We start from the raw sequence: 25,390 nt of genomic DNA on the forward strand, positions 1-25,390 counted from the left end.
TGATGTAAAACATGTTCTGATTGATGTAAAACATCTCTTTTGTTACCTCATACCTCTATCATGCCATTATAGTTATTACACATTTCCTAGCTTTTAAATGTCTGTTATTTAAATTAATTATTTTTAATCCTTCTTAAAATGAATCAGCTTAAAGAAAGATTAAAAATATTTTTTATGCACATTTTATAATAAATTATTACTTTGAGTGATAAATTATTACACGATTCAATTGAATAAAAAAAGTTAGCCATTATATTTATTGGGTACAGAAATATTTGCATTCACTCTGTATAAAATTGAAAAACTGATTTATTTATTTAAGCAGTAACAAATTTGATCAAAGTCGGATTTACAACTGGCAAGTCTTGAGAATGGGTGCCTATTTTTGAGTGCTTATTTTCATCCCCATATCATTAAACCGCAGTCGAATACTTTTATAACAAGGATGCAATGAAATAAAAACTCATAAGGATGCTATAACTTGGAATCAGCTCGAGAACCACTGAATTGAAATATTATTCCTTTTGTAAAATTTTGAAATGAAGGGAAAGAAACAAAACCCCTTAATTGTATTTTAGTGGTTGTGATCTATGGTCAAATAATTAGTGAATTACAGATCACAGTAATCAAAAAGTTGTATTGCATCACCTTATAGAAATAAGTCCTGTATGCAATGCCATTCACTATCTTTGAATTTCTTTTCATTATCAATCATACTTTTCTTGTTTCAGTGAAATTTGTCCTCTAGAGGGGTTTATTTGTGAGTAAAAATATACAGTCTTTGTAGTTATCTTCGCACACATTATTTTTTTTAAATGGCTGCCCTAAACCAGCATTTACACAAAAAAAATTTCATTAATATTATTTTGATAATGTTACTTGATAGTTATATTATTAATAGTTTTTATTTTGTTAGTTAACCAATTTTTATTAAAATAAAACAAGGCTTTGCAAAAATTAGTGAAGATATGTGTGTGACTTATACACTCTCAAAAAATCCAGGGCAAGCAAAGGGTCCGTCACGAAAGTCTCCTTAGAAATGTGAAGACAAGCCAGAATGTGCTCCGGGGACGCACTCTCCACTCCGCACAAACCGGGAAAACCCTGTTGCCATTGCAAAAGGAGCCACTCCTCAGGTGGCCGCTGGCAAATCTCGATAGCGTCGTCTGGTCGGCTCTATCGCAGGAAAGGCCAATGGAGCCTCCAGGACATCTCCGCCAATACCAATCATGGGATGGAGGGACCATGGAGTCATTGTTTTTCCTGATGGAGTAAAGCTCGTCAAAAGTCAATGAGGCAACTGAATACAATGGCTCAACTGAGCCCTGCTTTGCCAAAGTCGTCAGCGACCTGATTTCCGTCAATCCCCACATGCAAAGGAATCCATTGGAGGTGCACTTCGTGAACCACAGCAATCTGTCTAAGTAATTCAAAAATAGCGATGCTAGGTCACCAACATTGAACCAGTCCTTCAAGTAATGATATTTTACTCACAGCTAAAAAATACCGAAGTATTTTTGTGCGCTCCGGTTATTAAGCTTTTGCCTAGGTGACAGGAGTCGTTATATTGAGAGTCAGTCCCAATTGTTTTCCTTTAAATGTAATACTGTAAAAATGAATGTATTCTACATAAATAAAACTACTGAATAACTTTAAAATTTTATTCCAAAAATAAATACATGCTATTGAAGGTAAAAATATTATAAAAAGTTTATTTACAAAAATTGCATTTATTAAATTAATATGATAAAAACTTGTTTCTTTAATTGTAAAATATATTAATGTCAATTAAAATCAATAAATAAAACTGAATATTATATTGTTATTGCCAAGATTAAGATTATATTCTTCTTAATTCTTTTATTCTTAAAAATAGGTTTATCGATGTCGTAAAATACATCATTTAAGAATCATCAAGTATTATTTACAAATTCCGAGTAAAATATTTATGTTTAATTAAAATCAATAAATAAAATGGAACAGTCAGTGAATAAACACTATGAAAATTTCATGAATAAACATTATGAACTAACATAATACAATGCCGTATGTACATAAATAAACTTATCTATTTTACAATATTAATCAGAGTTATCTGAAACATCTGTAAAATATTCATCTTCATCTGATTCTTTCTCACATTCCTTTGCCTTAAATATTTTATTAAGAATTTTGCTTGCGTTTTCCAATATATCTATAGTATAAGCATCTGTGTTGATAGGTTTTTCTGGTGAAGGTTCGCTACTACTTCTCTGAAAGTAAAAAGTGAATAATAGTAAAAAGATTCTAAAACAACTGGAAAAAAAAACTATGTGAAACAAAGAGAAATATGCTAAATTTGTAAAAATTTTCAGAAAATATCAATAAAAAAAATCTTATATAATATTTAGTCAAAATTATTATGATTTACAAAATTATCTTACAATCAAAAAAAAAACTTTTTAAAAAACAAATTTGGATTGAAGAACTTGGGGGCATTTTTGAGGCAAAACCCTATCCAAATTTATAAAATAACATTTAATTAGTTATAATTTATTTTAATCAACAATCAATATTTTCACTAATAATATATTAAATTATTTTTCTTTATTAAGAATTAAATTTAAAAAAAAATTATATACAACAGTTTGCTTTTCTTGGTAAAACATTACACATTATTTTGTCCCTGCAAATATCTTAGGAGGAAAAAAATTTTGGGAAGGAAAAAAATCTTGAATTTTAGGAGGAAAAAACACTTAAAACAATAACAGAGAAATTTAAATAAAAATAATTAAACGCTAACTCCTATCTGGAAAATTTTTAAATCTGAAAATGTAGAACATACTTCATCTTGAAGTTTCATTTTTCTTCGTTTTTCTCTTCTGAAAATGTACTCTTCTGCTTCTTTCCTGAAATTAATTAAAAGTGTTTTACTACATAAAAAATAGATAAAATATCTAGTTAAAAGAAGAAAGATAACTAAAAATAGAGATTTAAAAATTTCATTCAATTTATAACATACATCACATTCATATTTCTAATAATAAACCAAGGATAACTGCTAATCTAGATTTTTGAAATCCCTGAGGCTCACTTAGATTATTTTCTGATAAAATCATATACTTAAAAAAAGATCTATCTGAACTACCATAATTAATCTTTACAAAAAAACAATATTTTTTCCATCTATATTCTTAACATTTTTAATATATCGTGTTGTTGTGCCATTGAAAAATAATAGGTTATTGCACGATTCACTTGCATTGATATAAATGATTAGCTGTTATGGATAGGAAGATTTAAAAAACATATAGAATTTTAGTTTGGTGTTTGTATTTAGAGATTTCAGTAGATTTTATTCATTGAGAAAGAAATTAGCAATAATTAAATATCTTTATAAATTTTAGGAATTAAATTAAATTTTTAAAAAAATTAGAAATATGTAATGCTTATAATGGTATGACACCCCCGAATTTATCAGTGAAATTTTCGAACAAAAAAAAATGACAAAAAAGAATAAGTGATTTCAGTGCATAATCCATGAAATAATTGACAAAATATATCCTGTGTGTAATATGTATTTAATAGTATATAAATAACCAATGCACAAAAAAACAAACAAATGGAAAACAAAACAAAATGGCGAATCTACAAAACGAAAAAAAAAAACATTGCTCTTTTGTTTGAAAGAGTATTTTGGACATAACTCCTATACCAGATAATACTGAAGACTGGAAAGTGAAAAAATCATTTGTTATAAAACTAACTTAGAAAAGAAAAGCTACAAACGAAAGTTACATAACAAAATCCTGATAAGTGTAAAATTTATTTATATTAATAAATTAATGACTGTAGCACTTGATATCAAAACCTAATAAATTGTAGTACTGCCATCTATGAGCAAAAATATTTTTAATAGCATCAATTTATAATGATAATAAAACATTCCAGGTATAGGCGGTTGTTAACCGGCTTTTTAGTATATTCTTCATTAGTAAATTCGGCATTTTGACAAATTTTCCCCCTATAAGTTGAGTATTAAAGTATTAAAGCAATAAACCTCAAGAGTGGTCAACTAAGACAGGTTTTACTATACAATGTGGGGGGGGGGGGAAACTGAATAACTTTTGAACTAATGCTCAGATTTTCATGTACTTAACCTTAATGGTTTGAAAGAATGACCTCAAATATGCTAATTAATTAGTGCAGATGATATTTTAAGTTATGAAATCAGACACAAAAATTTTACTCTGAATAAACATACCTTTTTCAAAAGATATGGATCTCTAACCCCTAAAATGAATGGGATAATTGTAATCTAGAAGATATGGTCCCAATAGATTGGTCAGGACAGCTGCCCAAAGTGTTTGGAACCCTTAATGTTAATTTTCTCCTGACCACTATCTTCGGACCTTATTTGCCAGATTGCGACAACCCCTTATATTTTGTTGAATCTGACAAACAAACAAAAAAGATAGGTTTTTTCAGAGAAAGTATGTTTTTATGTCAGATTTTGCAACTTAATATATCACTTGCACGAATTATCTTATTTGAGTCACTCTTCAAGTCCTGGTTCTTGAAAATCTCATCATTAAATGAAAAATTATTCAGAGTCTTTCTTTTTTTTATATATACTGTGTACAATGATTAAAAAATGTTGAAAACAAGTGGCCACTGACTCATAGATAAATGTATCTGATTTTATCAAATTTTTTAATTTATTTTTCAGTGATGCCTTATTCTTAAACATAAAGACATTTGGGAAAAACTTTTATCTTTGCTAATAGAGCAGGTATTAATTATTTAAAAAAAAAAATATATTGAATTAATAGAAATTCCAACTAATAAAGTTCTCCTGAATTTTTGTTTTCTTTAGTTAAATTTAAGTTTAGTTTTAAATTCCCCGGCCTTTCCCTCTTCTGTGGCTATCATGTGAAATTTAATGACTGGGAAAATAAAATTAACATTCACCACACAGATCTTAAATATGAGAAGTTTCAGAAACAATCACATTTTAATTAAAATGCTTGGCAAGCTATTTATAAATATAAATACCTATGACTAAACAGTTCACCAGGACTGTAGCAATCATTACATGTTGGAGTATTGCTACCATCTCTAACAGGAGATAAATTGATCTGGGGTGTTCTCATACCTTCATATTTTTCAGTATCACTATTATCCTGAAAAACAATCAGACTTAATAAATAAATAAGAAAATAACAATAACAATTTTTGCAGCTTAGAAATGAAAATTGCTTCTAAACATTAAAACCGTTGCAGTTAGTGAATAAAGATCTACCACAACCCGTCGTGAAAGAATAGTACTGCAAGAACTGTATGCAATATTATGATTTCTCCAAGTGTAGCTGCATTTTGCCAATCAACTTTTTAATTTTTAGGTTGCGTAAAATATTGTTATTCAGATACCACTTTTTTTTTATTATTTAGTTAAAGTTATAAGTAAAGTCTACTATTTCAATTTGTACTCAAAGATGCACCTTAAATCATCCATCCATTTATTCTTTCATAACTTTCAATTCATAATAGATAGATTGTAAAGCTTTATCAACTTCTTTTTTTAAATTTGAAAATTAATATTTCTTTTTTTAAATAAATGGATAGATAATTTAAAGTCCATCTTTTCAAAATCATTTTTAAAAAACAAAACATGTAAATTTCAGCCATCATGTTAGTATGCAAAATAGAAATTACTCATTTTTTTCACATTTTCAGTAACCTCTTACAAATATTATGATTTTATAGCAAAAAAATCAGTTTTTATTATTTTACTATGAAATAGTATCAATTTATATATAAATGTGTATCTCATTTCTTTTTTTCAAAATATCTTGAATTTATATTATCTTTAATCCTCATTTTAACAAATGTAGTTCTACAGTGACATTAAATCTTTTCACAAAAAATGCATTAAATTTCCAGCGCTATTCAAAACAAAATGCCTCTAATTAATATTAGTCTTGCACAAAAAATGCCAAACGTATTGTGCATCACTTCAAAATTAATTTGAGCATTCTTAATTTATCTGCACTGTATAGCTGAATAAAAAAAAATTAAGCAGTTCTTTAACTTTTAAAATATCGGTGTAGTGAATTTCCAAGCAAATTTATATCTGGCAATCAAGCTTAAAATAAGCAGATTATAATTTTGCATATGAGCATCACTTTTAACTCCACCCCCACTCTCCTGATAATTACATCACTCTTATCTGCACGCACAAGTGCAATCTAGACCTCGCATTGAAAAGAGTTTTAAGGAAAAATTTATTTTCACATTTGGTTGCATTTAAACTTTAAGTATTTATATAAGTAATATAAAAGGAAATTTATAAAAAGATTTTTTCTTAAAAAAAAAGCCAAGAGTTACATTTTTAAAAAATAATAAAAACTTTTGGTTTAAATCACATGGGTTTAAACTGACCAATCCTGTTTTTAGTTCAGGTTCAAATTATAATTGAATAGGAGATAGAGTAAACAATACAGAAATCCGGCTCTTTACAAACGTTACTTTATAAAGTTCCTTAAAGGCTAATTCCAATAAGCCTAACAAATTAAGTGAGCTAAAAGTCAGATTTTTCATGTTTTTAGAACTATTAATAATTTTACAAAGAAGTTATATCAAACTAAATTAAGACACTAAAAAATAAATACAAAAATCTAAAACATTTCAATAGCAAAGTTACCTCAACTATGCTTTCGAAGCTACAAAACTTCTGATTTTCAAAAAGATCATCTTCATAATTTAGATTACTTTGCTTCAATTTTTGTAGAGTCCACCTTTTCCTCTTCAAGGTCCCTTTGGTAGGCTCTTTAACAGCTATAGATAATAATTAACAAATAAAATAAATAATCAAATAAAATACTAATAAATAATTTACCTACATTTAGAAAATATACATGTCTAGACTATCTAAATGTACTAGTCTAAACTATCTCCTAAAACAAAAAATAGAACACATTAAAAAAATAAAAAAAATATTTAAGAAAGCCTATGAATGGAAGCAGATCATGGCCAACACTTTCCTATCAAGTTATATGTTATTCCAGTTAATCTGGCTATTATTAATACAGTGGTTACTTCAAATTTATGTCCTTTTAACTAAAATTATAATAAAACAAAATATTGACTGTTTGTTGCAACAAGAAATTACTTGTCAATGGACCTATGACTAAAAGGTATTACACATTATCACTGGTTTCTATTAGATGAAAAATTACAATATAAAAAATGTGTAATGTTCTCATTTTTGATGAAAATTGCTATTTTGTGACTATGACATAGACCAAAACACAAAATTAAAATACCCAAACAGCATATTATTCCTTTACACTGATTGCTGGTACGAGAAATCCCTGATAATTATTTTATGGCGGCACAAGCCAAATTACAGTGATCTTGGACCAATAAACCAACGTCAATTTTCAGCTCTGCAGTAAAAGTACAAATTAATCATGGTTCATACTTTACTAGTTTGTCACTTGGCATCGTATACAATTTTAAGGCAATGGGTAAAATGTTTATTCATTTCATACTTTGCCAGTTAATTTTCAGCATTATATACAATGCTGTTTTTACAACTTTTTCGGCAACTTCACATTGACCGATCTGGGTGTAGTCAAAATGGTGTAATTAGTGAAAAGTAGTTGCATCTACTGATGAGCGTGCAGTAAGATTGGTGTAGTTGATGTAAAAAAGTTGCATCAACCAATCTGGATGCAGTAAGAATGGTCTCTTATTTAGACAATGAAGAGAACATGTAGTATCTTATACCTATAAACAAAATTAATTGAAAAAATACTTTTTAAATATTAAGGATGAATTTTTTACAAAATATAAATTTTAAATTTTTGATGTATTTTACAAATTTTTATTTTTAAAATGATGCAAATTATGTACATTTTACACCTGAAAAAATTATTTTTATAACATAAAATTAAAAAGCATAAAATTACATTAAATATTCAAATTTTATTTAATACGACAGATAAAAAATTTAATAACTTACTTTCTATCAATTTTGAAGACGATATTGGCTTGCTGTTAGGAATCTTCTGTTTTTTCACACCTTTATTTTCTTTTACTAAAGGAACTTTTGATGGAGGGAAATAATTGTTATGTAAGCCTTCATGAACAGGTTCTTGGTTTTCAGCTTTTGAAGATTTTTTTACATTTTTGTTTTCACAATCGTTAGATTTGCGTGGACATTTTATAGATTTAAGAACACTTCGTTTATGATAGTGATTTACTAAAGGACTTTTAATGTCTTTTTCAACAGAACGTTGATTTAATTTAGCTGCTACCGATTTAGTTACTTTCAGACCAAGAGTCGAAAAAGAACTTTCTGGAATGCTATTGTGCTTGATCTCGGCAAATGATTTCAAATGACTTTGATAAAAACAACTTTTTGTGAGATCTTCAACACTAGGAGGATTATAACCTTGGATTTGGGTCTGATTCTTGAGTTGCCGTGAAATGTGAATTTTACCCTTCAAACAATGTTCACAGTGAATTGAATCATGTAAAAAGGACACTCCAAATTTGTTTCCGGGCCATGTCTTTTTATACAGTGAAATTATATTGAACGTCATAATGTACAGAAAAATTAAAAATGGATCAAAAAATAGTCACTGCAAAACTGTATGAAGCCCTTTTGGCCAGGAAAATATTTTCATGTTTTTTTCTTCTTTTTCTACAATTTTAACTGTTCCTCTAAATAAAAATGAATAAATCAATTATAATAAGTATCAGTTATTTAAAGTACAACAAATCAAATTTACTTATTTAAATCAAATATTTAAAATACAATAAACAAAATCAAGCAATAAGCACTTTTAATGGGAAAAAACAAACTTTTAGTAGAACGTTATGGAATTTCACAATATAGGGCCCACTGTTAAATGTGATCGCATCTGTAATTCAAGGTTTTGATTTCAATAAATGGCTAACTTTATTAACTGAATATCTGCTTTACATTAGAAATAAAATAATATTTTCTCAGTTTTTCACAGTATTGCAAGTATAAAAACACAATAGGATTTATTATCGTACATTTACTAGGTTTAATACTAAATTAAAAATCTTAATTAATGATAGTGTAACTATTTAAATTTAAATTTAATGTTAATAAGGTTAGAGATACATAAATTAAAGCTGATTCTCTTAATGGCTGCAATAATGAAAGAATACCTTCACCGTTTACCAGGCTGTGTTTTCATCGCAGAAAAAAAATGGGCGAGAATTTCTCACCCTTTCTCAAAAACAGGGTGAGATTTTAAAACTTTAAGTGAGATATCTAAAAACTAAAAAAAAAAACACTAAGAGACTTGAAAAAAAAATCCTTTCTTTAATTATAATACATTTTTAACACCTTCTAATTTTTAAAGCATTGAATATTTCTTTTTTTACATCATCATATGGAAAACGTTCTACATCTACTTTTTTTATCAGCTATTCTCATTAGGTTGCTCAAATGCGTGTTTGTTTCATTTTGATCGTTTCTACCCACATTTGTTTCATTTTAATTTATCCGTTTCGGAGTAGAAGATATTGCCTTTACAAGGTATTTGTCCGACTTATAATAATGAGCAAAAAATTTGAACTTCTCACATGGAGAAACCTTACCTATGGTAAACACATGGTTGCAGAGAAATGCGTTCTGAAAGAGGTTCCGAGGGATGGTGTTCTGTTGTTCTTAAAGGTTCTGAACAATTCTGGTAAATAGGAAAGCTAGATAATGGGGCAGATGTTGAAAATAATGAAAGATCCAGGAAGAAAAGTGAAACAGATTTTATTCTAAATGGCGCAATGAGAAATTTTTTTCAAAATGCAAGAAATTCGCGAATTTTGAAATTGCTTTATAGAATGCGCGAATTTCTCGCGGTAATAATTTTTTAACGCGAGAAAAGAAAAAATATGCGAGATTCTCGCGTTCTCGCGCTGTAGTGAAAACACTGCCAGGGATTTAAACAAATTAAGCACTTTTCATTTTCATTACAAAGAAATATTCCCTTCCCTCTGTACCTGACATTTCCACATTCAAACAAATTCAAAACCTTATCACTCCACAAGGATATTGAAAAATAATTAGTCATTAAAGTGAATATGAAAAAGAACTAGCTATTCAACATCAGAGAACAGATATTTTCTTGGAAAACTGATGTAAAATATTTTGCTGGGCATTTATGACCACCCAACTCTTAAGTCTTCATCTTACTTATAGTAAAATTGTTGAGTTAAAAATTTTGTAGAGTGACTGAGTAGTTTTGATTCTGATATCCAACGATCCTAAATTTGATAAGCAAAAAAAAAAATTTATCAATATCAGATGGTTCTGTTCTTATGGAACTAGATGATACTAAGAAGTTGATTTAATCGATGATTATGCAAACTAATGGGCACTATAGAAGATTCGTTAATTTTAAGTTTGTAATGCATAAGTTCCTAAAGTGCGTACTCGGTTTTCATGTGTTGTATAGTACCTTCTCTTGTGTCTTATTACAAAAAAAAAAAGAAAGAAATAGAAATTTGACAAAAAGTTATGTGCTTTATGTCATTTTATGTGCTTTAAACTAATTTTAATTTGGGTAATTTTATCTGCTTAGATGTCTTTTTCAATATTTTTTTTTATACTTTAATTAAATTCTCTCTTTTTCCCAGATTTATAAAATTCTGACTGTTTTTGTTTTGGGACAATCCTATGCGAATGGTCAGGTTTTACCAATGAGTAGACCAGCACGGTTTTCAGATTTTACTCACTTTTAATTTTTAATACATAAAGAAAAACTCTCACTTGTAAGAAAAATGCTTGTTAACAAATACAATGAAACCTATGTGTAAGTTAACCATTTGTGGGACGACAATTCATAGATGATAGTCTTCATCTAGACACTTGATCGACAAATAACAGAGCAATTTAAATATTCTTTGTCAATTATTCACTTAGTTAAGAATATCTGAGAAAGGTGATCAATAAGAAAAGGTGGTCAACTAAACAGGTTTCATGTAAATAGATGTATTTCATTATGCAGTAAAGAACTAAATTTTGTAACTAAAGAAATGAAGCATGCAGATAAAAATAAGTTAATAACACAAACTAAAAAAGTTAGCTGTTGTTAGATTAAAAAAAATGCATAAAAAAATTCTAAAAATGTGCTTTATACATAACATGGTTAATAATATAAAATTCTGTACTTAATTATGGGGAGATTTCCATATCGTGGTCTGTGGCATAATAATTGCAAAGTCTTGGCAGCTTCCGGGAAGCAGCCCTTGAGAAATTTAAAAAAAACATCACATAAAGGGAACAGCTCGAAACGTCATTGGAAACCACCCCCGAGGAAACATGTTTTTTTTTTCTGTTTAGCAACTTGGCTATTGTAGTTGGAGCAGCAGATCACGATACAGAATTATCCCTTTAATTATTAGCATCAAGATCTTAGTTATGAGATAAATATAAAAAAGTGATCATTAAAAGGTTTTACATAGTTATGCAATGAACATATTTAATAACGAAATATATGAAGCATCTAAATAAAAATAAACTAATAAAATAAACTGTGATTTAAGATTTAAAATAAATATTCCAGAAATGTGCTTATTATAAAAATAATCTATTCACAGAAAACGAAATTAAAAATTTTAAAATGCATTTAAAAACTATGTTGTTTAGACATTAGACAAAAATAAATAAATAAAATGCATTAAGCGCTTAGCACAAGATGCAAAAATAATTTTAATAACTTCGAAACGCTTGAGCGATCATTAGCTTTGGCGCCAAAACAATTTTTATTCTGAAGTTAATAACATTATTAGTATATTTTAAGTTTAAAGCTCATCCAATAACATTCTATTAAAATATAACTGATGTTATTCAGATTAACTTTGTATTTTGTTTAACAAGTTCTTCGAAATCATGTTTCCTTTAGCACTAACTTAAAAAGGAATAAATTAATAATATTAATAAAAACACTCATTTATAAAACTTAAGCATTTTTAATTTCATTTAGTTAACTCGTTCCAAACTCAAATATTTTGGGTCATTAATTAAAAAACAATTTGGAAATCGATTTATCAGAACACATATTATCATGTATTATAAACATCATTAAAACATGGAGTTCAATGAACAGAGTTGTCCTATCTCGTCGGCAAAATATACCAAATTCTATGAAATTAAGACATTTAAAAGCATAAAACCAAAGTATTTATATATTTATCTTTTTTCACAAAATTCTAAAATCAGTTTCACTTCCAACTAAAAATATTTTATTTTGCTGATAAACAATTTCAAATGAAAAATTATTATTTTATATTAATATACATACCCAAAAAGGTTACAATAAATATTAAGTTTCAAACGAGTTTAAATAAAATTCCCATAAAGCGCATGATTAAAGTTATTTTAATTTATAAAGAAAATTCAAATGAATTTTATTCTTTGTTTAATTTATTATGTGATGAGTGGAGTTTTTGATCACAAGCGCTTCCGACGGCCTGCATTTGTAATCAAATTGTTCTACAATATGTTCATGGAAAAATTTCTGAAAATCTTACTACAAGGTTATTATCACTGCCTGTAAAAAATATCGCGGATGCAATTTCAGATATGCAAGCGTGAATCTGATTAGCGGATTTATTGAAGGTAAATATATTTAAGCAATCAGACTCTAATTTGCATCTGCGAAATTTTCGTATACAGTGCCTGCGACGATCTGGATTTCATTCATAATAATGATCAGTTTTTAGGAAGACAGGTACTTTAGTTAAATAACGGGCTGTTGGTGACAGTCTAGGAAACATCCTTGAGGATGATGAGAATACCATCACAATTTTGATCCTCGGCAGAGGGGATGGCTTCCCCGCTTTGGTAGTCCTTTGACCTACTCGCGACGTCAAACATTTAACAGTTCAACGAGGACCAATACCGCTCACCGTCGGTCCCCACGCAGACTGATCAAATTGGTCACCCACCCGCTTACTGATCGCAGCCAATGATGTTAGACTTCGGTGTTTTACTAGTAACCGCTTCATTAGATGAGTCCACTGCGGAACCGTACAGATCACAGTTCTTAGAGAGAGCAAGATAAATAATTCAATATTTAAATTCAATTAAAATTAAATTGTTCCACGAAAAAAAAACTTTTAAATTTACTCTTGTAGAAATTTCTGTTTCTCACTGCAACCAGTTTAAAACCACTAAAGTGAAAACTTACTAGAGAAATTGATGACGGCAACTGAGATAAGAAATAAAAAAGAAGGAAAGGGAGATAGCATCCCCCTTCCCCTAGAGCATTTTTCTACCATCAAGAAAGAGAGATTGAGGATGTTAATTCTCTGCTTTAGCAATTCGTGTCATATATGCGTGCAGCAGTAGCATCAAATAATACTTCAGAAATTTTACTTTCAAACCAAATTTAAAGAACAAAAAGAAATGTATTGTACTTAATTACGGATACTGACGTATGCGTACACTAAACTACCCCCAATTTAGGTCGGAGATAGACCGATGGTGGCAACAATCCAGCCTTCGCACCGCGCTCCCCGACCGCTAAATCATACGTATAGAGTGAATGGGATGTTATTGGTGTGGATTCTCGACTTAGATTCGCTTTTAGATCTGAAATCGATCCAACAAACCGGATGCACTTCTTCAATTAAATTAGGCGCGTTTTCAGATGGAGAAAGTAGAGAATTCGATTATTAGTACTATAGTACCATATATGGCAAAAAAAAAAAAAAAATGTTGGTTAAAACCATGGGAGTCAATTATTTTAATGGTTTTTATTTTATAAAATGTTCACATGTTGGTCTAGAAAAAGTATATGCTTCTTTTATGCCCCGGAAAAAAGAGAATAGTCGGTCTCGGTCTATCTGGAAATGTAAATTTATGAAGCTGAATCATAGCAGTTAGATGTCACCATCAGGCAATCAATCAGAAATCAGAATATGGGATGGCATACAGAGGCATATAGTAAGTTCTTGATTTATTGGTTTATAGCAATTACATACATTCGCCCGCTTATCACTTGTGCATTGCTTTGATTTTATAAACCTTTGTCAATTAGAAGGAGATATAGCACAATACAGAATAGGACAACACGATACATCCAGGGTAACAGCGGGATTCGAACCCGCTACCTCCGTGCTTTGCACAGCATTTGGCGGGAAATACCATTCTGTCAGGGAAGCCCCATCTTGAAAGAAGTGAAGCTCAAAATAACTGCTTTGATAAGTAGTTATCTGTTTAGTAACACCAAATACTTGGTATCCACTCACTCACCCAAGGGGTTGGAATCGTTTCAACAGTCACATCAGTCACAGAATAGGCCTGGACATACTGATAGTGATCATCAGGAACTTCATAAAGAGTCAAAATTACATTATGTATGTCTTTGAACTTTAACTCTTTGACATTGGATACAGGTACATGTCCAATTTTGGCAATCTTTAGGCATAAAATTGCACACAAAGCTTTGTGCAATAAATGAAGAGGTTGCACGCATAACAGGGTGAGAGAGATTGTGGATTGAAAGGAAAATTTAACTCCGAAAAAGTTTTAGTATGTCTTGACGTATTGTACCAGTAGAGACATGAAAGGAAAATTTCAGACATTCTCAACTGTTTTAGCTGAATAGCATGATCTAATGAAATTAGAACTGTCAATTCATCATCTACCTCTTGCTCCTGTCTAAATTCCTCATAATCAAACTATGATAACTTTGCGAGAAAATGCATCAGCGGGAGCCTTCGTTACGCTTATAAGATATCTAATGTCTGTAGTGAATTTAGAAATTAAATTTAAAAGAAGTCTTAGTCCTTCAAACATAATCCTAAATGCTTAACTGCGGAATATGCTACAAGCAGCTCCACGTCAAAAGCACGCAACTGAATTTTGGCTGGAGTTTACTTTTGGAGAAAAATCCTAATGGCGTGAAGCCGATTTGGGTTACTTCTATATGCACCTAATACAAAATTACTTGCATCCACCGTTAAGGCAAGAACTACTTGACTTGAGGAACAGTGGCCCCCATCCCCCCGAAGCTCTTGGGTGCATTCTTGGACAAATTCTGATTTCCCCCCCCCCAAACTATTCGTTTTATTTAGCGTAAAAATCCCCCCCAAGCTTTAAGTGGGCTCATCATGCCCCCTTCCCCCCTCATGGGGGCCCCTGTTGAGGAAGGAGTTTCCGATAGAATTTCAAGACAGAAGGAATTAAAATACAATCTTTATTTACAAGCAAACCGCCTAAAGAGCCATGGTGACTCAGGGGATAGAGCTTTCGCCTCCCAATAAGACGACCCGGGTTTGAATCCCAGTAATGGCTGGTCGATACGAATTCCGCAGTCGTCTCGCACTGACCACAGTGTTGACGTGAAATATCCTCAGTGGCAAAAGGATCATGGGTCAGAATCCCCTTCCCATCTGGCTAATCATGGGAGGTTTTCCTCTTTACGTAACGCAAATGCGGGTTAGTTTCACTAAAAAAATCTTACACTTTCAACATTCTTTTTGATCCTCTAATAGTTCTCTTGTCTTCTGGATTTGGTTCAAAACTACAAGGCTACGGAGTTGTATACAGGTAGTCGTTATAAAAAAATCGGGTCGGTCGTTCATCATTGGTTTTATATATATGTATATATATATATAAAGCTAACCATTTATAAGAGGATTTTCTTTGCAACTGTACATGCATTTTCTGGTATTGATGGTCAATCCCTAATCATGAAGTCGTTTTGGGACCTTTTGAACGTGAATTTTAGGGGAATCAGCGTCAGGTGATGAAATAAGAATAACATCTAATAAACAAAATAATAAAAATAAACAATGAATAAACAAAACAATATTATAAGCCCTTAAAACTCAGTGTATAAAACGCCTTTAAGTTTTGAATTACTTGCAGCGGAATGATCAAATTTCGTTAGTTGAATAAGTAAATCAGGCTTCGGAATAATGCTATATCAGGGTAAAAATCTGTTAAATAGCACTGATTGGTTCTTGTTTCAAGCATAAATAGTAGGTGACAATTTTTAGAAAATGAGTTTTCAGGATCATAAGTCGCGACTATAGCTATGGGCAAGCGACGAGTTTAGCCCACCGCAAGGTCGTATACATTTCCGTGCATTGTTTTAAAAACATCTGTGAGAAAAACAATTATTTGAGCAATTGTTGCTATACTTGTCGCTCGAGCGTAAAGATAATCAACGTCTAAAAAGAAATCAATGTTTTGTGCAAATTTTCGATTTCAAAGAATTAGTAATACTTGTAATAATCGGAAAATATTTAAAACTCTGGCGACACATTAGGATCGACAACGTATTCATTTGAATCCATTGTGAAATAGTAGAAAGTTTCCTTTTTAACGCACTTCACGGTAGAACAGTTTAACGAGGGCCGATTCCGCTCACCCTCGCGGTCCCTACGTAGGGTGATCAAAGTGGTCACCCACCCGCAGGCAGTGATGCTTGATTTCGGTGTTCTACTGGGAATTGCGTCTTTGCGATCAGTCCACTGCGGGACGAAAAACCATGGGAAAAGGATAAGTTAAAAAAAAACTATCATCCATGGACGTTAAATTACGATGGAATAGTCAAGAATCGGAAGCGTAAGGAAGTGATAATCCAAATTTGCCCTTCGTAATACCACATTAAAAACATAGTAAAAAAAAAGACTGAAAAATTGTCAAACTGATGCAGGGTGCGCTGCCAAATCCTTCAACAAAAAATAAGCACCTTTTAATCACTATAGACATTAACAAAATAATTTTTAAAAACTTAGATGACCATGAGAAAATAACTAGTTTCTGATAAAGAACTCCTTTCTTGATTATGTTAGATATCATAAAATGATCAAGAGATTTTTCGGTTCGATATCAGAGGGTGGAAAATGGAGCCTGAAATAGAGAATATCTTGTAAAATGCAGCAGGGTTGCACATGAAAAAGCAATAATCTCACCGAACCCAACTCAGTCGATGCACACACGGACTCGCAAGTATTTCATCAAACATGTAAAATGATTGGAGCTTTCAAACGCTATGGACCGATGGTACGCGAAATGAATTATGATAACGTTGACTAGAACAATGTGAAAAGCACGCTTTTGCATAATATACGTGGCGAAAATGGACATGGTAACGAAAAAATCTCATTTTTGAAAAGGGAAAATTAAGCACTTTGTCAAAACACGCAATGTAAAAAGCACCTTTAAGGGCTTTTAAATAACGAAAATAAGCACTTTTTAAAAACGCTACGCACAAAGTTTAAATTTTGATACGGTAGATGTAGAAGAACCATATCCCTAATAATAAACTACCCTACAAAAATGGAACACTTTCAGTTTTTAAATTTCTCAAGACATACTTAAGAGGACTATTATGTAATTTTAGAATTGTTTAGTTCATGCGATTTTTCATACTTTGCAATAAATTTTACAGCTTTCAGTGGTTTGAGGAACCGACAATAAATTATGAAAGAAAAGAAGCATTTTTGAACAGCCAGAAAATCAAGCAATAAGCTAGCAACTTGTAGATTACTTTGATTATTATTTGCAATAAGTGTATAAAATTTTGTAAATCTAGCTTAAATATTTATGGAAATATAAACATTTAAAAAAAAACTAATTTCTTTGTCTTATGTTTTTTTTTTGCTATAACTTTAAAAATACTCAGTAAAATGAAACAAAACTTTTGGATAAATTTAAAATTGACTACAAAATTAATGTTTTAAAACTTGATTTAAATATCTTAAAAAATTTACAGCAATTTTCTAAGTAGTTCTTGCATTTTTTTAAAAGAAAGCTCAAAATAATCAGGGGTTTTCCTGAAATTTTATTATGTAGCATTGCAAATTACACTATTTTACAATTAACAGGACAGCAAGAACAAAACTAAATACATGGAAATCCCTTACTGTTTTAACAAGTACAAATACTACTAAGAATGTTGCTTGAAACTTTTGACTTTCTTAAGATAATTTAAATCAGATTNGTGAGTAAAAATAAACTGAACATTTTAGAACAAAAAAAGTTTTGGACTGATTTCTATAAATGAAGTTCACTTCATTATGTATTAGTAATACTTTTTAATTATTCAAGCAATAATCTGCACAAAAAATTAATTTCAAAAGGGATTTTTTAAGGAAACTTACTCAATTTTTGGAATTTTCTAAATTGTACAAAAACCAGGAGAATTTTAAATAAACCAGTAGACCAGGAGAAACTGGCAAAATCCAGTAGTCTACTGGAAAATCCAGTAGAGTTGGCAGCTATGTACATGGAAAACCTTTATTATTTTGAGCTTTCGTTTTAACAAGTACAAATACTACTAAGAAAGTTGCTTGAAATTTTTGACTTTCTCAAGATAATTTAAATCAAATTTCTTCTATTAGTTGCCAAATATGATTCACTATGAAAAAATAATTTAAAACTTTTTCCGCGCAATACAAAGAAACAACTAACTTAAATACTCATATCTTGCACATTTCTTAACAATAATTTTGTACTTATTTCAAATTGTTCCAAAAGTTTTTTTTATAAATTTTATTGAATATTTTTAAAGTTATAGGAAAAAAAAACTCAAGACAAAAATAAGTTTTAGATAAAAATGTTTACATCTTCATAAATATTTAAGATTTTACAAAATTTTATTCAGTTATTGCAAATAACAACCAAAGTAATAGATGCAAGTTATAAGCTTACTACTTGATTTTCTGGCATAAGGTGTTCAAAAATATTTGTTTTCTTCCGTAATCTTTCTCGGTAACCAGTAACTTCTGAAAGCTGTAAACTTTATTGTAAAGTATGAAAAATCATATGAACTAAATAGTTTTAAAATTATGAAATATTCTTCGAAGTATTTTTTGAGAAATTCAAAAATTTTTTAAAGTGTCTCTTTCATTATAGTAGGGTAGTGTATGTATTTGTAAGTTAATCATGTAATTCGTAGACTTAACCACCACTTAATTTACCTGTAAAATTTAAAAGAATAAAATATAATTGTACATTTATTTCACATTATAGTTCTATTATTAGTAATTTTTTTTTGCATTTTCTGATGCCAAAGTTACAGAGGTCATTGGGTAATTTAATAAAATGTCAATTCAATAAATTTGAAGTAAATGAGCTCAATGATTTTTATTTATAAATTAAAAAATTTGTATTAAATGAATGAGCAATCTTAAAATAATATAAAATAAAAGTATTCTTATTATTTCAAATATCGTAATTTTTATCTTTGTTAGCCTTGTAATTAAAACTATCATAAAAACACTGAAACAAAATTATGAACATGTCTAATTATTTTATTTGTCATACTTAAAAGTGATACAAAACACATAAGGCACAGACAATCTTAAAAGATACTATGCAAATTTTACAAAATCAGAAAATTAAAAATGCATCAAGCATAATAAATTAATTTTTCTGGCAAAACAATTTTTTTCACATATTTGCTAGAACAGTAAAAATTTCACACAAAAATCCTTAGAACATAATTATAATAAATACTGATTGGTAAAAGCTTTTAGCATCTAAAAAAGGACAGCATTTTTTAAGAATTTTAAAATTAGTAAATTCATAATAACACAATCAATGCTTTTCGTAAAAGCCTTAACTTACACAATAAAATTCCTAATCAGATCTTGGCACCTAACATCAATCACAGGCTTCGTTCCTTCTAGACTGAATCATTAAATATATTTACAAAGCATTTAAATTAACATTATTGATGCTGAATTATAAAACTCACAATCAATATCTTTGGAATCGGCGATAATTTTTTGTTGTTGTTGCAGATACAGGTAGAAAAGAATTTGGGATGATTAAAAAATTATCAATCCTTAGAAATCCAAGAAGATCAGCCGCTACAACTGAGACAGGCTTCTTTGTTTTGTAATGAACAGACCATGTCAGCTATCTGTTTTTTCTTCATATTGGAGGTAGGAGACGATACTCCATTTGCTTTAAGGGCTTTCTTATCAACAGTGAACTGAATGGCATTAACAGCAGGCTTAGTACGCAAATAATACATTCCAGTTTTCAAGCCCTGAAAATAAAATACATAACATGAAACTTTTTAAAAAACAAGTAAAATTTTTTTTGTTTAGTTTTCATTTGATAATATTGCACACAGTTAAAAGTGAAATTCAAGTTAAAAAAAAAAAATCTTTTAGAGTTAACCTATAAAATAATAGAAAGACAAACATTACCCTTTAGACCAGGGGTTTCCAACTTACACGAGGCCAGGGGCCACAATTAAAATCACAAAACAAATGGCGGGTCGCAACTTTATCAAAATTTTATGTAGGACTCTTTTATGTTTGAAGGAACATTAAATATTACTGTCAGATTTTTACCAAGTTGTACAAAACAAAAGTATTGAATTACAAATTAAAGATTAGAAGTAGATTTTTAAAAAGATTTAAATGCATATTAAAAAATTCGGGCTACAATAATTTTCATGTGCACCTATGTATTAAACAATTAATGTGCAACAGATATCTAATTGTTAATATATAAAGCTTTAAAAAGGTTAGTATTAAAACTTACATAGTAGCACACAAAATATTCAATGAGAAAATTGTGGTTTGTCTGCTGCAATCACCAGAGAATAGATATTTATTTAAATGTAAAATTTAAAAATGTGCGAGTAAATATTTTCGTCCAAAATGAGTGGTTTCAAAAAGTTAAATTGGAGAATTTCTTCGAGAAAATTTCTGATACGCACATGCTAAATTATATTCACAAAATACAAAAAACTGAAATAAAAAAGAGCAACATAGAAGATTATTTTTGTAATTAAATAAATATTTTCTTGGATGCAAAACCTGAAAAATAAATTTCTTTGCACCATTAATATGTTAAGTTTCACAGAAACGAAGAAATTAGATTTTTATTAATGAGAAAAGTATTTAAAATCCATATAGACTTTTTACGAAAATTGTCCTAAAAAAAATATCAAGTAATATATTTTAGTTCGCGGGCCACAAAAAAAGGCTTTGCGGGCCGCCAGTTGGAAACCCCTGCTTTAGACCAACGGTTCTCAATTTTTTATGACTACAGAATCCTAAATGAGCAACCATCTATTGGTGTAACTCCAAATATATTAATAAAATTTATTAGCAGCAGTGGACATTTATATATAATAAAAAATACATTGAATTATTTTGATAATAATTAATAAGGTGATTTTCAATGATCATTTTATTAATCCATTTTGGCCTAGCATGACATGCACGCCAAAAGAATTATGAGAATTCTTCGTATCTGAAACAAGACATATTTTAAAAAGTTTGACGAGAAATACTGATGCAATTTTTTAAATACATTTTGCCACCTCCTTTTTACTGGCATTTTACTTACATAATTTCATAAAAATAACTTAACTATCAAAGGAATTATGGTAAATTGTTTTGATACAAATATAATAAGTTTCAAAGATTATTACTGTTTAAAAAAAATTTAATCTCTCAAAATGATACAAACAATTACCAGAAAATAAAGTCAACATTTTCCAACAACTAAGTTTCGTGTAGCTTTTTTTTATTATTCTTTACCATATGTGGTAGATTTTATTGTTGTTGAATCACAGTGAAATAATTTTTTAAAAAATCTGCTAAGCATCACCCTAAACTTAATTTAAGAATGGTGCAAACTTCTTTTTCATCCACTAAACCAGTTTTTTTTTCTAATTTTTTTTTTTATTTTATAAATTTAGTTAATGAAGTAACATTACTCACGAACATATACAAATTTGCCCAGTTGAACGTTGAGTTTAATTTCAGAAGCGACAGATATGAACCATTAAACTAGAATCAAGAAAATTAACCTGTGCATCTCAGGGTTGTTGAAAAACGCATTTTAAGAGGACAGATTTGTCCCAGCAGTTCTGCAATGACGCTATTAATTACACAGCATTTTTTACAAGCTGATAATTATTGTTTTATAAGCTTTATGAAACTATTAGTTACCAGATGCCAGCCGTAGAAATGCATGCTTGTGATCTTTCCATAATTAGGTTCAGCAATATGCACATTCAAGGACTGGCTTTGATCGATGTAAGCTCCTCTATCAGCAGCCATTTTCAATATATTTTTCTGAGGAATTTCCCAGACAGTACGGTACAGCTTTTTCAAATCTTCCGGAATGCCATCAATTTTCTACCATGGAAATGTAAAATTTATTATAAATGACAAAAATTATAACATATTTAAAAGAAATCATTCTATGTTTTTCCCTGCTATATTATTTCAAATTTTACAAACTATGTAATTCATAAAAAATATTTGATGAAGCATTAAAATAAAAAGTAAAGCATTCTTGCAACAGCTACTTGTTGTTCAAGGGAGTCTTTTAAAGGTTAAGGCTACACAATTTCATGACTATCAGTGGAAATTTGGTAAACATTGTGCCTCTACCACCTTTATTTCCCAAAATAGCTGGTCTCCATCAATCTAAAGGTAAGTGAGCTTCAAGCTGCCCCCTTTTCAAGGAACACTGGTTCACCATAATGACAGCTTAGTGCCTTAACCACTGGCACCATAATTAAAAACAAAGTAATAATAAAATTTAAGATAAATTAGCTAATTGAATTATTTGAAGAGAAAAATAAAACTTTTTGTAGTAACACCTAAAATATAAAATGAAGCTTTATATTTTTTTTATCACATGTAACAAAATTATATCTCAAACAATGATTATTAATATAAAAAATTTTCTGGTTAATAATTTAATGATGGAAACCAAATTTAAATAAGTTAAAAATATACACTCAGACATATTAGACTAACAAATTATGTTCCATATAGCTTACTTGAATTGAACCATTGCTTGCAATAAGTCTATTTTTCATGTTTTCATCCCAAAGATTTAGATCCGTTAAATCTTTTAACAGATGATGATTAACTACCTAAACGGAAATAAAAATTATTTATCACATCAAATTATTTTAACATGTTAAATGTCAATACATACAAAGATCATCATTCTAACCTGGAATTCACCAGATAAGACTCTTCTAGTGTAGATATTACTTGTGTAAGGTTCAATTGATTCATTATTTCCAAGAATCTGAGCTGTTGATGCAGTTGGCATAGGCGCTAATAACAAACTATTTCTAACACCATGCCTAAAAATAAAACAAGCATAAACATTTAGACAAATTTCTGGGGGGAGAAAATTAGAAAATCATTTATAAACCAGCTAAAATGATTTTCAAATCTTTTAAATTTGTTACCGAATTTTCCTAAATGGTCCAGATCAAAAAAGTCTTTTCTTAGTCTTATTGAATATTTTATTAATAATCTTATACCAAAGCACTTTTTTTTACAATTGTATACATCTAATATTTTAGTTTGGAACAATTAATTCATAGTACCTATCGTGGACAAGAAAATAAATGCTTAAACTTTGCATTGAATTATTTGAAAGTACACAATTAAAATTGTACAAATTATAAATGTTATTGTTTTATAGATATATTAAAATAAATAAATAGTATTTTAATGTTTGCTGAAAGTAAAAAGGCAATTTGCCAACATTGTAAATTAATACATATATTTTAATGTTTAATTTTGTTACAATTCTTCTAATTTTTAGATAGTTTTATGCAGCATAATTACTCTAAACAGTTTAGAAGTCATAATATTCAATATTGTTTCGCTGCAAATTTTTTTTACCCCTTTGATGGAAAAAAAAGAAAGAAAAACAAATCAGTATAATTTGCTTTCTTAAAGTGGTAATATTCCGCAGAATTTCTACATGCTTTCAGATTTACATAAAATATTACATTGCAACAGACAAAAAGTTTTATTAAAGGACGCTCAATGCTTTTTTTTTTTTAAATAATTATCTTATAATTTACCATATTTAAAGAAATTTTTTTTTATTTTTATCAACTTTTATAATTTCAATCCAAACGAATTTGGAAGGGAACTTCTTAGTTCTGTAGTTTTCTCCCTAGCAGCTTAGTAGAAAGCTCAAATTTAAATTCTGAACAAGCACAGAATTTTGAATTTAGAAACATATCCTAAACTGTATTCATGAAATTCCATTTTTTTCTTCCTGACAGGTCATTAAAAAGGCAGTTTTAATGGAAGAACTTGTTTGATAAGTAGCTTTCCGCTGTTGCTATGTTTTCTAAATTAAATAAACGGTTACTTAGAATTTTTTACACCAAGCTCTTTAATAGCATATTATGCTTGTTATCTTTTATTTATTTTGTATTACAAATCAAGATTATCATATCTTAGACTAAGAATTAGTTTTAAGTGATGACAGAAAAATGGTATAAGCTAGCACAAAATTACTTTGCAATTTTTTCTCTAAGTTCAGCCCAATTCCATCTATCTGATGGTGTCACACCCCACATATCATGTTGGAGAATCTGAAATGGTATGAAAATGAAAAATATATTTAAAATGTCGAAAGGGAATAATACATGAGTGTATATAGGGAAAGGGGATTAGCTTACTCCTTTAGAAACTGGACAACCTTCATATGTCTCGTATGTTCCGTACTTTTCGGCTAGTTCACAGCTTGCCTCTAAAGCGGCAAAATAAATGGTTTCAAAAATGTCTGCATTTAGCTTTTGAGCTTCTTCACTATCAAATGGATATCTCATCAGAATAAAAGCGTCCGCTAAGCCTTGAACTCCTATTCCAATGGGCCTATGACGTTTATTTGATTTTTCCGCCTGAGTAAACGAGAGAAAAAAATATAAATTAGATAGCTCTTAAATCCAATTTTTTAGATTAAACATATAATAGCAAACAAAAAATTACAAGCTAAGTTTCAGAGAAATTTTTTAAAAAATTTAACTAAAAAGGAAAACACTTAAACTCTTATCCCATGGATAGATTTTAAAAAACAAATTCTATAAGTAATAAAATTTTTTGGAAAAAAAAGGCAATTTATTTTTACAGAAATTTAGTTAGAATTAAGGAAATGAAATGAATATTAAATCTAATTTTATGCAGATATGGTATAGTGCGGCTTTCAGAAGAACTTCTCCAGACACTCGTCTTGCGTTGTGGTGGGTACTATGGTTACGAGGAAAGGTCACTTCAAATAGGGGTGTGGAATGAATAGTTTCGTCTTAATCATAGCGTAGGTCGCGAGTAAGCCAATGGACAACTCTTTCCCTCATTTCACCCCCATTAGAAATGTGCTCTCGCTTGTTACCATAGCAGCAGACAGCACCAGATTTTCAGTCTGGAGGAGTTCTCCTCAAAGCCGCACTATACAGCTAAATAAGAAATTATCTCAGCAGAAATGGTATTTTGTCTCAGATAAAAGAGTGGATATGTTTCACTTAACCTAAGTAAAAATGTAGCTTTAATCAGCAAGGAGTTTTAGCCAGCCATAGGTATAATTTATACACATAAATAAGCTAGGGATGAA

General features: G+C 29.5%; 2 protein-coding genes across 2 annotated transcripts in view; both read right to left on the reverse strand.

Moving 5' to 3' along the window:
- Positions 1–1,647: 1,647 nt before the first annotated feature.
- On the reverse strand, positions 1,648–12,496 carry LOC107443877 (uncharacterized). Its single transcript, XM_043044056.2, has 6 exons — positions 12,324–12,496; positions 8,006–8,709; positions 6,683–6,816; positions 5,035–5,162; positions 2,825–2,888; positions 1,648–2,252 (listed from the first exon to the last, which is right to left on the reverse strand). Exons 2-6 carry the CDS (start codon positions 8,586–8,588, stop codon positions 2,082–2,084), a joined length of 1,080 nt encoding a protein of 359 aa, XP_042899990.1. The 5' UTR covers positions 8,589–8,709; positions 12,324–12,496; the 3' UTR covers positions 1,648–2,081.
- Positions 12,497–19,272: 6,776 nt separating this feature from the next.
- LOC107443876 (Ribonucleoside diphosphate reductase large subunit) overlaps positions 19,273–25,390 on the reverse strand; it is a 29,944-nt gene continuing 23,826 nt past the window's right edge. Inside the window, exons 12-17 of the mRNA XM_071183489.1 lie at positions 24,462–24,683; positions 24,298–24,374; positions 22,982–23,117; positions 22,803–22,898; positions 21,961–22,149; positions 19,273–20,036 (exon numbers count right to left, since the gene is read on the reverse strand). Of these exons, the coding sequence (XP_071039590.1) occupies positions 19,848–20,036; positions 21,961–22,149; positions 22,803–22,898; positions 22,982–23,117; positions 24,298–24,374; positions 24,462–24,683 (909 nt within the window). The 3' untranslated portion in view covers positions 19,273–19,847. The remainder of the gene's footprint in view (positions 20,037–21,960; positions 22,150–22,802; positions 22,899–22,981; positions 23,118–24,297; positions 24,375–24,461; positions 24,684–25,390) is intronic.

This window comes from Parasteatoda tepidariorum, chromosome 7, assembly GCF_043381705.1.
Source record: "Parasteatoda tepidariorum isolate YZ-2023 chromosome 7, CAS_Ptep_4.0, whole genome shotgun sequence".
Classification (NCBI taxonomy): Eukaryota; Metazoa; Arthropoda; class Arachnida; order Araneae; family Theridiidae; genus Parasteatoda; species Parasteatoda tepidariorum.